Source organism: Herpailurus yagouaroundi, unplaced genomic scaffold (assembly GCF_014898765.1).
Source record: "Herpailurus yagouaroundi ecotype Mexico unplaced genomic scaffold, PumYag 198, whole genome shotgun sequence".
NCBI lineage: Eukaryota > Metazoa > Chordata > Mammalia > Carnivora > Felidae > Herpailurus > Herpailurus yagouaroundi.
The window spans coordinates 29,180,877-29,195,733 of record NW_024412429.1 but is presented as its reverse complement, the minus strand read 5'-3'; the positions used below and the strand labels follow the sequence as shown (position 1 = coordinate 29,195,733).

The 14,857-nt window shown below is 39.3% G+C and overlaps 1 protein-coding gene across 2 annotated transcripts in view; it reads right to left on the bottom strand.

The window, feature by feature from the left end:
• MAP3K5 (mitogen-activated protein kinase kinase kinase 5) overlaps positions 1–14,857 on the bottom strand; it is a 207,607-nt gene that overhangs the window by 117,731 nt on the left and 75,019 nt on the right. For both annotated transcript variants that reach the window (XM_040449077.1, XM_040449078.1), the window contains exons 3-6: positions 10,759–10,782; positions 4,878–5,071; positions 3,985–4,153; positions 2,705–2,811 (exon numbers count right to left, since the gene is read on the bottom strand). In XM_040449077.1, coding sequence (XP_040305011.1) covers positions 2,705–2,811; positions 3,985–4,153; positions 4,878–5,071; positions 10,759–10,782 — 494 coding nt within the window. The remainder of the gene's footprint in view (positions 1–2,704; positions 2,812–3,984; positions 4,154–4,877; positions 5,072–10,758; positions 10,783–14,857) is intronic.

Sequence of the window (14,857 nt, the reverse complement as noted above, 5' to 3'; positions counted from 1 at the left end):
AGGTTTCAATGGCTTTTGCTCCAAAACACTGTGCAAACTCATTCACAGACAACACCAACAAACTGACTTTAACCCAAGAGTTGCCTGATGTCTTTGTATCACCAGTTGATCATCTAAGGAAGATGTTTATGTAGCTTATTTCAAAATAGCAAGTGTATGGGGCATCTGGGGAACTCAGTCACTTAAGCCTCTGACTCTCCATTTTGGCTGAAGTCATGATCTCACAGTTCATGAGATCAAGCCTTGCGTGGTGCTCTGTGCTGACAGTGTGAAGTCTGCTTGGGATTCTGCTCTCTCTGTCTCTCTGCCCCTCCCCCACTTGTGTGCATACACGCTTTCTCTCTCTCACTCTGTCTCCCAAAATAAATAAGTAAACATTAAAAAAATAAAATAGCAAGTATGTGTAGACTATTCTCAAAAACCAGATAAAAATCCTCTTAAAAATTATTCTTGGACCTTGAAAACATTATGCTAAGTAAAAGAAGCTAGTTACAAAAGATTACAAATAATATAATTCCATTTACATGAAATGTTCAGAATAGGCAAATCTGGCGACTAAAAGTAGATCAGTGATTGCCTAGGTCTGGGAGATTTTCAGGGGGAAAGGGAGAGTGACTGCTAATGGGTAGGGGGTTTCTTCGGGGGGACATAAAAAAGTCATAAAATTTATTGTGTTGATGGTCATACAATTCTGTTACTATATTAAAAACCACTGAATTGTACACCTGAAAGAGGTCAATTGTATGATACATGAATTATCTTTCAATAAAGCTGCTATAAAAAAGTTATTTCTATTCTCCATTATGACTTTAAATAGATCTATGAATTTCTTTTTTTTTTTACTTCGTTCTAAATACCTTGAGTTTATAATAACACTTCAAAAAATATGCTTATCAATTCATTATATTGTATTTTAGGAAAGGCAAAATTAAAACACAAATGAAGAAAAATATAAGAGGCTCTTATGGACTCCCATTTTTCATTTAAAAATAGAACACATTCCATTCCATCTTTCAAAAAAGATTCATTTGAGAGCCAGCTGGAGCTGGTAATCTCTGGAGGTCTCATCTCACTCTGTCAAAGCCAAAGAAATAGATGTTTAATAAATGGGGAAATGAAATCTACTTTCATTCCACATTTACTGATAAAGTTAGCAAGTTCTACAGTTTGGGCAGATAAAGAAAGAAAGGAACTATCTGTGGCTGAATAGCATGCAGACATTTTTCTCTGTAGACAGAGGCAGGAGGACCCAGTGATGAAGAACACAGACATCAGAATCACTAGATCTCGGTTTGAGCCTCAGTTTTATGCTTGTTAACTATGGGCCATTCAACTCTTCCCAGCTTCAGTTTCCTTATCTATAAAATACGCCTCAAGTGACACATGACAAGTGCTCTGGAGATGTAATGTCCCTCCTTTTTCTTTTTCTCATTCTCTTCAGTTGTAGTAACCACATGTATATTCAACTTGCTATCATGGAAGAGAACAGCACAACTAACAGGCTTTGGACAGTTCAGTGCTTTGGGCTTCTCCGTGGCCAGAGCATGGATGGCCTCCCTGGTAACTGTAGAAAGTGGCACTGAGGTGTGTGCCACGATGTGGACAGAAGGCGCAGAGGCAGGAAGTAGGAGTGTTCATGCTGTGTTAGCGGACTCATGGATACATGTCCTAAAATGTGGTCAATGGAGTTTTGATAATAATTGTGTTCAAAGCAGTGAAAACGAAAATATTCTTTGGTTAGCAATATGTTCACCTAGACATAAATGCCCTTACCCTAACCTAGTAATTTTTTTTTTCAATATATGAAATTTATTTTCAAATTGGTTTCCATACAACACCCAGTGCTCATCCCAAAAGGTGCCCTCCTCAATACCCATCACCCACCCTCCCCTCCCTCCCACCCCCCATCAACCCTCAGTTTGTTCTCAGTTTTTAACAGTCTCTTATGCTTTAGCTCTCTCCCACTCTAACCTCTTTTTTTTTTCCCCTTCCCCTCCCCCATGGGTTTCTGTTAAGTTTCTCAGGATCCACATAAGAGTGAAAACATATGGTATCTGTCTTTCTCTGTATGGCTTATTTCACTTAGCATCACACTCTCCAGTTCCATCCACGTTGCTACAAAGGGCCAGATTTCATTCTTTCTCATTGCCACATAGTACTCCATTGTGTATATAAACCACAATTTCTTTATCCATTCATCAGTTGATGGACATTTAGGCTCTTTCCATAATTTGGCTATTGTTGAGAGTGCTGCTATAAACATTGGGGTACAAGTGCCCCTATGCATCAGTACTCCTGTATCCCTTGGGTAAATTCCTAGCAGTGCTATTGCTGGGTCATAGGGTACTAACCTAGTAAATTTTTAAGTGAATAACCATTTGGTGTTGAGGATATCTGCCTAAGAATAATAACATCATGTTCAGGCAATTGAAAAAGATTCTGACCAAGTATAAATAGTAAATACAAACTCTGACAAAGAAGAAAAAGAATTTTAAGAATTTACATATACAAACTGTGAGGGACAAAAAAATTAAAAATCAAAATGTATATGCTTCTTATACTTCATACGGTTGAAGTAGAAATATTAATATTACATTCTAATAGGGAGTGGCTGCAATGCTGTGGCGAAAACATACCCTAGAAAGAATACGCAGGTTATAAAACAGGATGTTAGCACTTTGTGGACAGAAAGGTTTTTTCTTACCTATTCAGTGCAAATGCATAATGAAACTTCACATGGTGATGGGAAGCCAAATCAAAGGTTGGCAGCTTTTCTAACGTCTCTACCAGCTTCACAATAGAATCATAGTCCTTTAAACAAGAGGAGAGTAACACAGAATTAAACTATTAGGAGAAAGTTCTGACAATGAAATGCTTTTTGACAATCAGATATGTGAATCCGAGAAGGGTGTTAAAAAGAAAACTAAAATCCAGAGGAATATGGAATCGAGAACCAAAAAGAATCTAGAACCATAAAGAAACTTTTTTTTTCTTAAATAAGAAATTTGATTATATAGATAAAAACATTAAAATACAGTTACCACATCTGACGCCCCCCCCAAACAATAAATCATCTAGAATGACAATACTATACTGTCTAACTATGGATGGCTTACTTCTCCATGGAGCCAGATTCCTGGTATACAGTGTCTCATCAATTACTTTCAAAGAAATAATTTTTTTTTTTTAGAAATAATTTTCAAAACATCCAGGACATGGAGCAACTGACTGAGCTTCTGTCACATGTAACAAGATGATATTGTGTCAAGCTATCCTAGTCTTGGGACCCTAAGTACCACACCTCTACATGTATGTGAATCTCTGTTGTCTTCATGAAGCTTTACTTGGGCCTGAAAGCCTAGGAATAAGAAACCAGAAGTCACTTGCATTTTACTATAAAAATCTAATAGCAAATCCCCAACTCAGAGAGGATTTCATTCTATGTACCATATTAAAAAATTGTAAGATATATCAATAACACTAAATGGTATGTTGGTGTGTTTTACATGATATATTTTAAAGGTTATTTTAATAATTAATCAGTTACATATGTCTTGCTTCCAGCTAGTCAGATCTAGCACCATTAATTTTAAGCCACATGATTTCAAGGAGTAAGAGATATCACCAGAAAGCCCCCCACATTTCTGCTTTTGCTAACACAAAGTTTTCACAATATTGGCTGATGGGTGTGTCTGAATAGATTGTCCACAGATTAGCTATGCACGCAAACTTTTCTTTTTGTTCTTCTGGAGGAAAAAGACCTTTACCATACAAGTACCTCATTACACATCCGACAGATAGGAAACTCATAGGATTTTTTTTTTTACTTATCATAGATTCTCAGGATGGAAGCTTAGAAAAGTCAACAAAAAATTACATGTAGTGACATGAATAACCTCTCAGCTCACTGAAATACTATGTTAACTCTCCCTTATTCCTCCAACAGGCTACATGATGAAGATTTTACTTTAAGCATCTTCTCACCTGGATATCTCTGTAGGAAAGTAACAGGTTTATGACAATATCTGCTGTCAAGACTTCAATATTATCTACTCGCTGCCGAATCCTTGCCAATTCAGCTGCCAATTCTTTACCAGTGTATAAATTACGAGCTTTCCTGATATCATTGAGTATAGATTCCCGGAAATACTGGCTGGTGGGAAAACACACATTTCAAAGAGTTAATACTAGAAAGGATTTCAATTAAAAGCAATGATTGTATAAGGAAACAAAATTTGCAGCACTGGTAGCTTTTAGTTCACAAGGTGCGCAGAATGAACACCTCAGAGATTGCGCATTATTAAGAAATTTGGGAGTCCTTTATTCCTTTTAGCTTTGCTTCAGAAAAAATTAGGTAAAGATACTGCATTTTAACGAATTTTCCAAGAACCTGACATGTACCTCTAGAAATGCCAAAACGTTTTCATTTTACCGTTTGGAATAGGAATTGTTCCAAATAAGTCAGGCGTGCCTAAGATTTGGTCATAATACGGCGTTTACTTTCTGACTCAGCATCATCATTTATTAACATAAGTGATTGTTCTTAGCTAAAATATAATAATGCTGCCAGCAATTTTGGCAGAGTTCTTGCTCTTATACGAAAAGTTCCCGGGACGTTTATTCTGATACTGTTTCTATACTTACTTTGAATATATATCTCTACCATTACTATAATGTAGTTAGCAGTCTTTTTTTCTTCCTTTCTGATCTCAAGTTGTTCTGTGAATAAAGTGAACTATGTGGCATCTATTTTTATCTACTTGGAGGATACCATACTTTTATGTTCCTGGTTCTTGGCTGTGTGCCATCTCTAAGAAACCTCTGATAAGATGCACAGCACTCCATTATCATCATCAGGTGGCATTATTCCACCTTACCTGGAACTTGCTTGTGCCACCTTCAGAAGTTGAATGAAACGGTCCACAAGAGGTAAGCAAATGGGTCCAAGAAGCAGCTCGAAGTTCGGTTGCATGAGCTCTGTCAACCCCTTCATGAAGCTGCTATCGCAGCAGTAGACTTTATTATGTGGAGTGATCATGTAAGGAACGAATGTGTAGTTCCCAGTGCACATCTGTGGAAAGAGGAGAGGCCGGGAGGTGGTGAGGTGGCCTGGAGACCCCACACTCATGAAATCCCAAGTGCAGTGAGTCATTTTCAACAGTAATCCTGAATATGAAGCGAAATAGCAAACCTCATTTCTTATTTATGACCTATGAAAATGGAAATTCCCTCCAATTTCTTTAATTGCTTACTTTAAATAATTAGGGCTTACAGATGATGCAAAAAAAAAAAAAAAAACCACCTCATAAAAAAAACAGTATGGCACAGCTTCCATCCATCAGTTAAATATTTATTCACCATGTCTCATGGCTAAGGCATTTGTGATATATGCTGCAGGAAAAATAGAGTAGTTTAAAACACAGCCTTCAGCCTCTGGGGAGCTTAAAATTTAATCACAGAGACATAGTGTAAATACACGACAAGAATAAGAACTAACGTTAAGGGCTGCCCACCTGACAGGCTAGGCTGTTGAGTGATGTCAGAACAAAGCTGCTCCCTCCAGTCTGCTCAGTCACAGTCATGGCTCCATTAGCCTCTCGGTTACTACAACTAGAGACCCAGAAGTTTTCCTTGACGCTTCCATTTCCTTCACCACCCATATCCTATCAAAGTCCAGTTTACTCTGCCTCCAGAATGGATCTCATATTTGTCCATTTCCCTCCATCTTCTCTGCCTGCATGGCAGGCCATGCGACCAACATACCTGGCCTGAGCCATTGTCACTGGCTTTTAGGTAGTCTCCCTGCTTTCACTCTTGTCCTCCAATCTATTGTCTACCCAGCCATCAAAGTGATCTTTTAACAACTTGTATCAGATCACTTCCCTCACTTCGAAAGGCAGTGGGATGAGGATAAGGCATGTCCTTGTGGCCTACAGGGGCCTGATGATACAAATCCTGCTTCTCTCTCTGGCCTCAGCCCATGCCACTCTCCACTCACTCATCCCGACCTTCTACTGATTCCCAATGATGTCAAGTGAGGGAACACTAGCACGAACAAAAGTAGAGCTAAAGGAGAAAGAAGAAATTGGACTGGACACCCATCAGGAAGCAAGTCTGACCAGATCTTAGAGCTCAGAGAAGGGAGAGAATGCAGAGCTAAGGGTTTTAAACTGTATGTGCTGGGCAGTGGGAATCATGGACAGATTCAGGGCAAGAAAGAAAACATATTCACAGTCTTAAATGGGGCTACCTAAAAAGAGTGGTATCATTAACAACAACATCAATCAGACTGAATTATTTATGAATATATTATAGTCAGGGGTACTTGTTATAGATCAGTTAATAAATCACAAACAGAACCTGACTTCCAGGTAATATGTGAGAGGAACTTAAAGAGTTTGGTATCTGATTTGGGGTGGGAAGGGTGAAATGTTCACTATTAGGAAGGCTATGATTTCAGGGGAGCTGAACCCCTAAAGTGAGAATGTCCAGAAGATAGTTGGAAATACATGATTGGAATGTCAAAGAGTTTGCAACAAAAGTACAGACCTGAGAAGTATTTGGTGTGGTTGAATCTAAGGCAACATGAGAGACCTCTAAGAGAAAAGCCACAGACAGAGAAAAAGAAAAAGGCAGAGAAAAGAGAAGTAGAATGAGCTATGTGGGAAACCCCATCACCGTTCTAGGGAGCACAGAGAGCCCAGATTGCCAGATCCTAGCCATTTCAGTATTACGGGAAACAACACATCACTTCTCTTACCCTTACAACTAAACAAACGAGAGCAAACAATGACTCACCACTTGCACATGCCAAGGGAGGTCATACACGCTCCCAACAACCCACTGAAGAAGGTGCTATCATCCCTGTTTTATAGGATGATTCAGATTAGGCTTATGGAGGTCATGTAGCTGGTCTGTGATGTGTTTGGGACTCTAGCCTAGAGACTTCTCTGGAGGTTATGCCATAATCGTTAGAGGGTTCTGCATCCTCCTGAGTGGCCCCTGCATGCTGACGCACCAACGCTTTGCCTCAGGTCACTTTCATGGAACCCTGAATGAGCCAAGCCATAGCTTCACAGCAAACAGACGAGAAGTGACAAATGCTCTTCCAGGCAGAATGAATTATTTATGAACATATTCTTTGAGGCACCTGTTGTATGTCTGGTAGTGTTGAGCTGAAACAGGACCTGACTTCCAGTTAAAGTATGAGAAGAACTTCCAGAGGTTGAGATTTGATTTTTAAATTAAGTGCATTAAATTGTTCCTTTCTTAAGTTCTCCTTCATGGAACAATAATTTGGAAGACTAGTCAGGAAGAAGAAAAATAAACATATCCTGTTTCTAAAATGTTTCTGAGTGGCACCTGGGTGGCTCAGTCGGTTAAGCATCTGACTCTGGCTCAGGTCATGATCTCCTGATTTGTGGGTTCGAGCCCCATGTTGGGCTCTGTGCTGAAAGTTCAGAGCCCGGAGCCTGCTTTGGAATCTGCGTCTCCCTATCTCTCTGCCCCTCCCTTGCTCATGCTTTGTCTCAAAAATAAATAAAACATTAAAAAAATTTTTTTAATGTTTCTGAGATCCTATAGCATATCCACCAACGTAATCCTTTTCACCAGATCCACTGCCTAAGCAGAAAAGAAAGGCAAGTGTACCAAGAGGTTGCTCCCCAAGGTTTCTAGAGCTGTAACTATGAGTGGGTTATAAAAAAGCAACAGAATCAAATATTCCTGTTTTAGATAAGTTCTATAACTCAAAATTTAAAAAGAAATGCTCTGAATCTTCCAAGTCAAAAAGTAGAATAGATGAAAAGCCGGTAAGCCAGAAAAACACTATTAGCATTTCAAAATATTCTGCTGCTGCTGCTGCACCAAGTTCTGTATCCTTAATACCACGTGTATTTGTGTACAAGACATGAAACAGCATACAGAACTATTGAAATACTGGGCACTGGGGAATAAAGCGTCTGCGTAAAACAATCCTGGGAGAGGACGACTCTCAGACATCTGGGTGTGCATCACCGCTGCAGGGGTGAAGAAAGTAAAATGAGAGTCTTGCAAACAGCAGAGAAAAATGTACTCCTGCAACTGTCTTCTTCAAACCCCGTGGAATAAGGCTTCAGAATCCTTGTTGAAAATAACCAGCATGCCAAGGTTTTCCTAAGCTCCTGGCCTCACTGCACTTTCTGGAGTCTCTTCCCTATGTTTCTAAGGCAATAAATACATATTTTTTTCATTCCCCCTTGTTGGTGTCCAAACAAAGTGGAGGGTGAGAAGCTGCAGGAGGCACAGAGATGCTACCAGGCCTGAACTAAGACACAGCGCAGTGAGCCTGCAGTGGGGGCAAAGTGTGAGGTTTGGTTTTAACACTGTTTCTCTAAAAGATACCAACTGCAGAGAAAAGCACTTTTTTTTTCTCCAAATGATGAAAACTAATAATATGGGAATATTTTTTTCCCCGGGTTGGCTCACTTAAAACTGAGAAACGTTATCGTTGCAATTTCTGTTTACAGATTGCTATTTCACCCAGAGTTTCAAATAACTGATAATCCAAAGCAAATTAAAAAAGAAAACACTATGTGATCAAGAACAGACATCTCAGGCACAACAACTGCCTTATTAATAAGGTACCAATTCTAAAATATTCAGACCTGCTTCTTGAAAAAGAAAGACCACATTTCCTTAAACTTCAAAGCACTAAGGCATGATCATAAAATGACAACAGCAATCTCTCTGGCCCGTGCCTGTGCTCAGGGTTATAAAAACCTGCAGTTCAAAATCTAGTCCTATTCTATTATCTTCACTTAAAAAAAGCCATGCTGATTCTGTTTTTCAATTTTTAAAAGCTGCATAAAGGTGAACCGAAGCATTCAAACATATCGAAATATATGCTCAAAATACTCAACTTTTGATAAGGACACCCAGTAGCTGAAACCCTGCTGCTTACTCAGGTCAACAGGTGACCAGATCATAACGTGCAATATTCCAGTCACCTTGCAAGCCTGCTTCTCCACATGTCTGACCCATCAGTGGGCGTGGTTAGCAATTTCCTACCATTTAGGTCTTTGTAAATGCTACCTCCTCTGAAAGACCTCTCTGACCACTTGATACACGGCCACCCACTCTTCACATTGCCTTGCATTAATTTTCTTTCCTTTCTTTCTTTTATTAAAATTCTTATGCTTATTTGTTTTATTTTGAGAGAGACAGAGACAGCATGAGTTGGGGAGGGGCACAGAGAGAGGAATACAGAGAATCTCAAGCAGGCTCCATGCTGCCAGCATAGAGCCTGATGCGGGGCTCGAACCCACGAAGTTGAAAGATGATGATCTGAGTGGAAACCGAAAGTCGGACGCTTAACCGACTGAGCCACCCAGGCGCCCCTCCCTACGTTAATTTTCTAATTTGTGTCTTTGCTTATTTGTGTCCTGACCTTCTCCCCCACCTAGACTCTGGCACTTGTCATTTGCTGTCTCATGGAGCAGTTTTGAATCTGCTTGCTTCCACTTTCAGTCTCCGCAGTGAATCCCCATGGCATGAGGCTCAAAGCCTGGCACACAATACATGATCAATATTTGTTTAATAAAATTGCTATGCTAAACAGATGCCTGAAGCAATAATTGCTCATTTCCTGTCCAGATGTGAAGAATAAAAGTGCATAATGACATTATGTTGCAATGAGTCTCTGACTTGGTGCAATCTTAACAGTAAGTTTTAAACTTTCAGATGGAAGGACAAACTACCAATTGTACTTTTAATCTTATCATCTTAAATCACGTGCAGATCTTTATGTAGGCTATTATTTCCAATCTAATTTGTAGAGATACATTCTTTAAGGTTTTTAAATGCTGGCTTATTTTCTAAATGAAAAATACAACCACTAGCCTATCAAGGCTGATTCCCTAATATATATAAATTTTCTTCATGCACTTTTAAAATTTGAAATTACTTTTATCCCTTTTTAACTCTTGTTTAGTACTGCGTGGAAAGTAGGAATTCTGTAGTGTGGTCTCAAAGGCAGACTAGACTCAGGAACTTAAATCAACCTGTATAGACAAACAGATAATAGATTGACATGTATCTATATATGTATGTGTGTGTGTATATATATATATGTATATCTGTACTTACAATTTGTGTTATATAATTTATACACAGATACAGACATCTATATATGTGTATATATAAACATATGTAAACACACAGACACATATATGCACTCGTGCATATATATGCTACAAAACTGGATATACTGTGGGAACATTTTTTTCCCCAAAATATAAGTATATATGCTAAAAAAAAAAAACAGGCATTAGGGTACCTGGGTGACTCAGTTAAGCCTCTGGCTCTTGATCTCAGCTCGGGCCACAATTTCACGGTTTGTGGGATCGAGCCCCACATCAGGCTCTGTGCTGACAAAGCAGAGCCTGCTTGGGATTCTCTCTTTCTCTCTCTCTCTCTCTCTCTGCCCCTTCCCTGCGCTTATATGCATGTGCGCGTGCTCTCTCTCTCAAATAAATAAACTTAAACAAAACAAAACAAAAACAAACGGGTGTCAGCATCATCTCCCACTATTTATAAATTTTCACCGTAAAGAAATATTTAGATAAAATAACCATATTTATATTGATACCTCAGAAACTCTAAAGAGGAAAAACAGAGATAGAAATTAATAATTTGTGGAGATTAAAAAAAACAACCAGAGATTAGTTGATAGAACAGAAATGATAAAAATTTTCTGGAAGAGTTAGGGAAAATACTCACAGTATTCTTCTGGCAAATGATTTCCTAAAAAATAAGAAAAGAAAAAAATAAAGCAGACGTTAATACAAAATTAATTTGATAATTAACTATTTGATGTGGGAAAATTGTATTAGCAATTTTATTAGCAATTACAAATTTCAGGAAGTATACCATACGTTCCTGTATCTGAAATACTTATAATCTGATGGAAACAAGAGAACACAAAGGTGTTGTTGATGGTTTAAAGGAAACAGTACAAATATGTAAAATCCAAAAACTGAATAATCTAAAAATCATTCTTGCAGGACACGTGTGAATTATCAGCCACAATCTCTCTGGGGAAAGGTTAAAAGGAGTTCACTTTCCCTACGTACAACCTCACTTACACCCTGGGAGGGGACCATGCAGATGCTGGCTCTTGGGAAATAAAGGGTATTGGCCACTTATCAGAGTGGGTAAACCCACACAGAGATGAGGACATCTGACAATGAACAGTCACAGATACAACTTACATATTGTTCAATAAAAAGTGGAGTGCAAGAAATACACTGCAGGCAGCATCTCTGTCCTCTAGGCTGTGAGGAGTGAGATCGTGTAAATAACGTAGCTATACTGTGTCAGGTGCATAGAAAGCTGTTGATAATGCAAGCTCTCATCATCGTTAGTTCCAGTCGTTTAAATGCGTAGAGACATGGAAGAGATAATCTGGAAAAGCCTATGGCATAAAGGCTTCACCGAGGTTGGAGAATCACAATTTAGAAAGAGAAATGGGACAGAATTTTGGAAATGATGGCATGTATGTTGTCATGGAAACAGAGAATGTGAGGCTTTTGTGGAGTCTCAAGGGTAGGTCCATCTGGCTAAGAAGAGCCAGATCTGGTGAGGTAAGGAAGGAACAGAGGAGCTATTCAAGTCCCAGCCGACCAGCTATCCTTCTTCATCCCTGGATCAACGTGGGGGCAAAGAGGGAACTGACAAGGATTTTGACTTAGAGCAGTACGTAAGATTTTTGAACATTTAAGGATAACAGATGAGTAAATAAAAATCTCAGGAAGGAACTGTAGTGGGTAATTTTGAAAGCCATAAAGCTGTGTATATAAAATACTAAGCAAGCCCTTCAATACTTCACAATCTTGTGGGTCAAAAAAGGGGGGGGGGAGGACAAAAAGGACACGTACACATTTAAAAAGAAACATCACATGCCTGGGTGCACATGAGTGTATGTACACACATACTAGGTCTAAAGAGCAATGCTACAGCAAGGGCTTACATTTCAAAGGGAAATAAGATGTTCCTAAGATGTGAGGAAGTCTGGGAAGATCAACAGAGAAGGTGGAACTCAAGATGAGTCAAAGAGGACAAGACAACTTTCAAAGGCAAAGCAGGAAGGTAGGGATCCAAGTTAGAGGACCAGGAACAGCAAAGACCCTTTTAGGGAATGACACAAATGATGACTGGGGGCTGGAGAAGACAGTTCATTTGAGGAAGTACAGAGAAGAGAGTTAAAGAGGTATTTGAAAAAGATCTTGAATTTGATCACTGGACTAAGAAGAAAGTTCACTTTGGCATGTACCAATAATATTAGAAAGTTATTTGGGGCCTTACTAAAGAAGGCCTTGAATGCCAAAATAAAGTGCTTTGTGAACAACTGGCAGTCAGCATGTTTTTTAAGGTGAGCGATATACATAAAGAAGTATCAGCATACGTTGGGACACTGTAATAGCAAAGGCTGGGCACAACATCAATGTCTACCCATTAGAATCTGGTTAAGTAAATGATGGTAACTCCATATAATGGAATATAATGCCACTAAACAAAGAATGAGGAAGCTCTTCATAGAGAAGTTCTTGATAGGGAAAGATCTCCAAGATATACTGCTAAGTGAAAAAAAAAAAAGCAAAGAACAGAATGGTGTTTATCCTATGCTCCTATTTATGTATAAAAGGGAGAAAAAGAAAATTCTAATTTGTACATTTGTAAAATCTCTCTAGCAGAATATACAAGAAACCAATAATAGTGCTTGCCAATAAAGAGGGAAGCTGGCTGGGTGGGGGTCAAAGATGAGAGAATGACTTTTCACTATATATCCTGTTGCACTTTTATTTATTTATTTATTTATTTATTTATTTATTTATTTATTTATTTTAATGTTTATTTACTTTTGAAAGAGACAGAGAGAGACAAAGCACGAGCAAGGGCAGGACAGAGAGAGACAGAGAGACAGGATCCAAAGGAGGCTCCAGGCTCTGAGCTGTCAGCATAGAGCCTGACGTGGGGCTTGAACCCACAAACCGTGAGATCATGACCTGAGCTGAAGTCAGACACTTAACCGACTGAGCCACCCAGGTGCCCTAAATTGTGTTGCACTTTTAAATTTTTTCTATCAGGTGAACATATTACCCAAGAGTGACAAATACATAAAAGATAAACCTTGTTAAAGCTTGAAAAAAATACTAATGAGATGGTGGTATTTAGTATTGGAGGGGGAAAAAGCATTTAGGTGGCATTGCAAATGTACAGGGACATCAAAATAAGGGCTTGGATGATAGCGGTGCCCAGGGGATGGAAACCAAGAGACAGATGAGTGACACTGTGGAGGAAGGTGGGAAGTGGCTCTTCCCACAGGTGTTTCACAGGTAGTTAGTGCATCCTTTTCTCTCTCTCTCTCTCTCTCTCTCTCTCTCTCTCTCTCTCACACACACACACATCTAAACACACGAACATACACATGCACACACAATGGTTCATGAAAAAATAAGTCAAAAATTTTAAAAATGCTGAATAATCACAAAGTCAGGAACACAGTATGCAGAATTTTCCAAACTTGATTTATAGAGCATCTCTTCAGAGTAGCAAACCACACTCTTTTGAACACAGCTCTCTTGTGATAGTAACATCCCCTTCTCCTCCTTCTAAGTACCAAGGGAATGCCCTTCTCTTCATCCTCTATCACACAGCATCCTCTGTGCATTGCGTAAGAAACCTGTTCTCTTTGAAGCTGCCCTTGACTGCCTTCAATGACACCAAACTTCCCAACAGTAGATGATGTTCTTAATTTCTGCCACTATTACCCCCGTATAGACCTCTAAGATAGCAATACATGTACTCATTGTAAATGTGTCATTATACGATTCTCCTATCCCATATCGCAAGCAACCCGAATGCTTTGTTCATCTTTTACCCCACTAATTGCCTAGCAAATTGAATGGCATATAGTCAGTACTCAATAAAAGCATGAATAAGTTAATGAATGTATGAAATATTGGGCTATGAATCACAGTAGAAATGTGTAAGTCCTGGCTCCACTCTTGACCAGCCAGATGTCATTTCTCCTCCCTCTAATGTAACACACTAAGAGTTGGGTTGAGTGATTGCTGGTCTCTTCCAACTCTGTGTTCTATCATTTGCTTTTGGCTAAAGGCCTATCCAGTGAGCACTCTGTCCTTGTGCCACGGGAAGGAGAGACACCTTCACGCCCAGGACTGGAGCTACCCTACCGCCTCTGTCTTCTGGTGCACCAGACACAGAAATGGAAGTAGTGACGAGGGGAACAGTGAGCAGGCTGAAGGGTCCCTCTGCTTGTCACTACAGAAAATAGGCTGCTATTGGCTTAGAGCCAATATGCGACACCTTCCTGAAGAATGGCTCATTAATAACAGCCCTCTTACATGTCTTCTTTGCTTTCATTTCATTTTGCATTATAACAAATTATGAAACCGTATTAAGATCATCCCCATGAAAAACCTCCCCATAAAATAATAAGTGTGCGTGATGCCTATTTTGAACCAGAGAGAGTCCAGAGTGCCATGATTTACAAATCCGTGGTCAGTTACCAAGTAAGCAAGATGTTCGTGGGAATGTCCAGAGGTAGCACTTACTATTAAAAGGGCACAGGGTCAATGTTTCTGGTTCCCTACTAAACTGTGTATGTATGGTCATATTTTCAAATGACTCTTTCCTAACGTTTACTGAGTGTATAATTTATACCACTGGCTAAGTTGGGTGCTGTTTAAAAGTGCTGTGGGCAACCTGGGTGGCTCAGTCAGTTAAACGTCAGCTCTTGATTTCGGCTCGGGTCATGATCTATCTCACAGTTTGTGAGATCGAGCCCCAAGTCGGA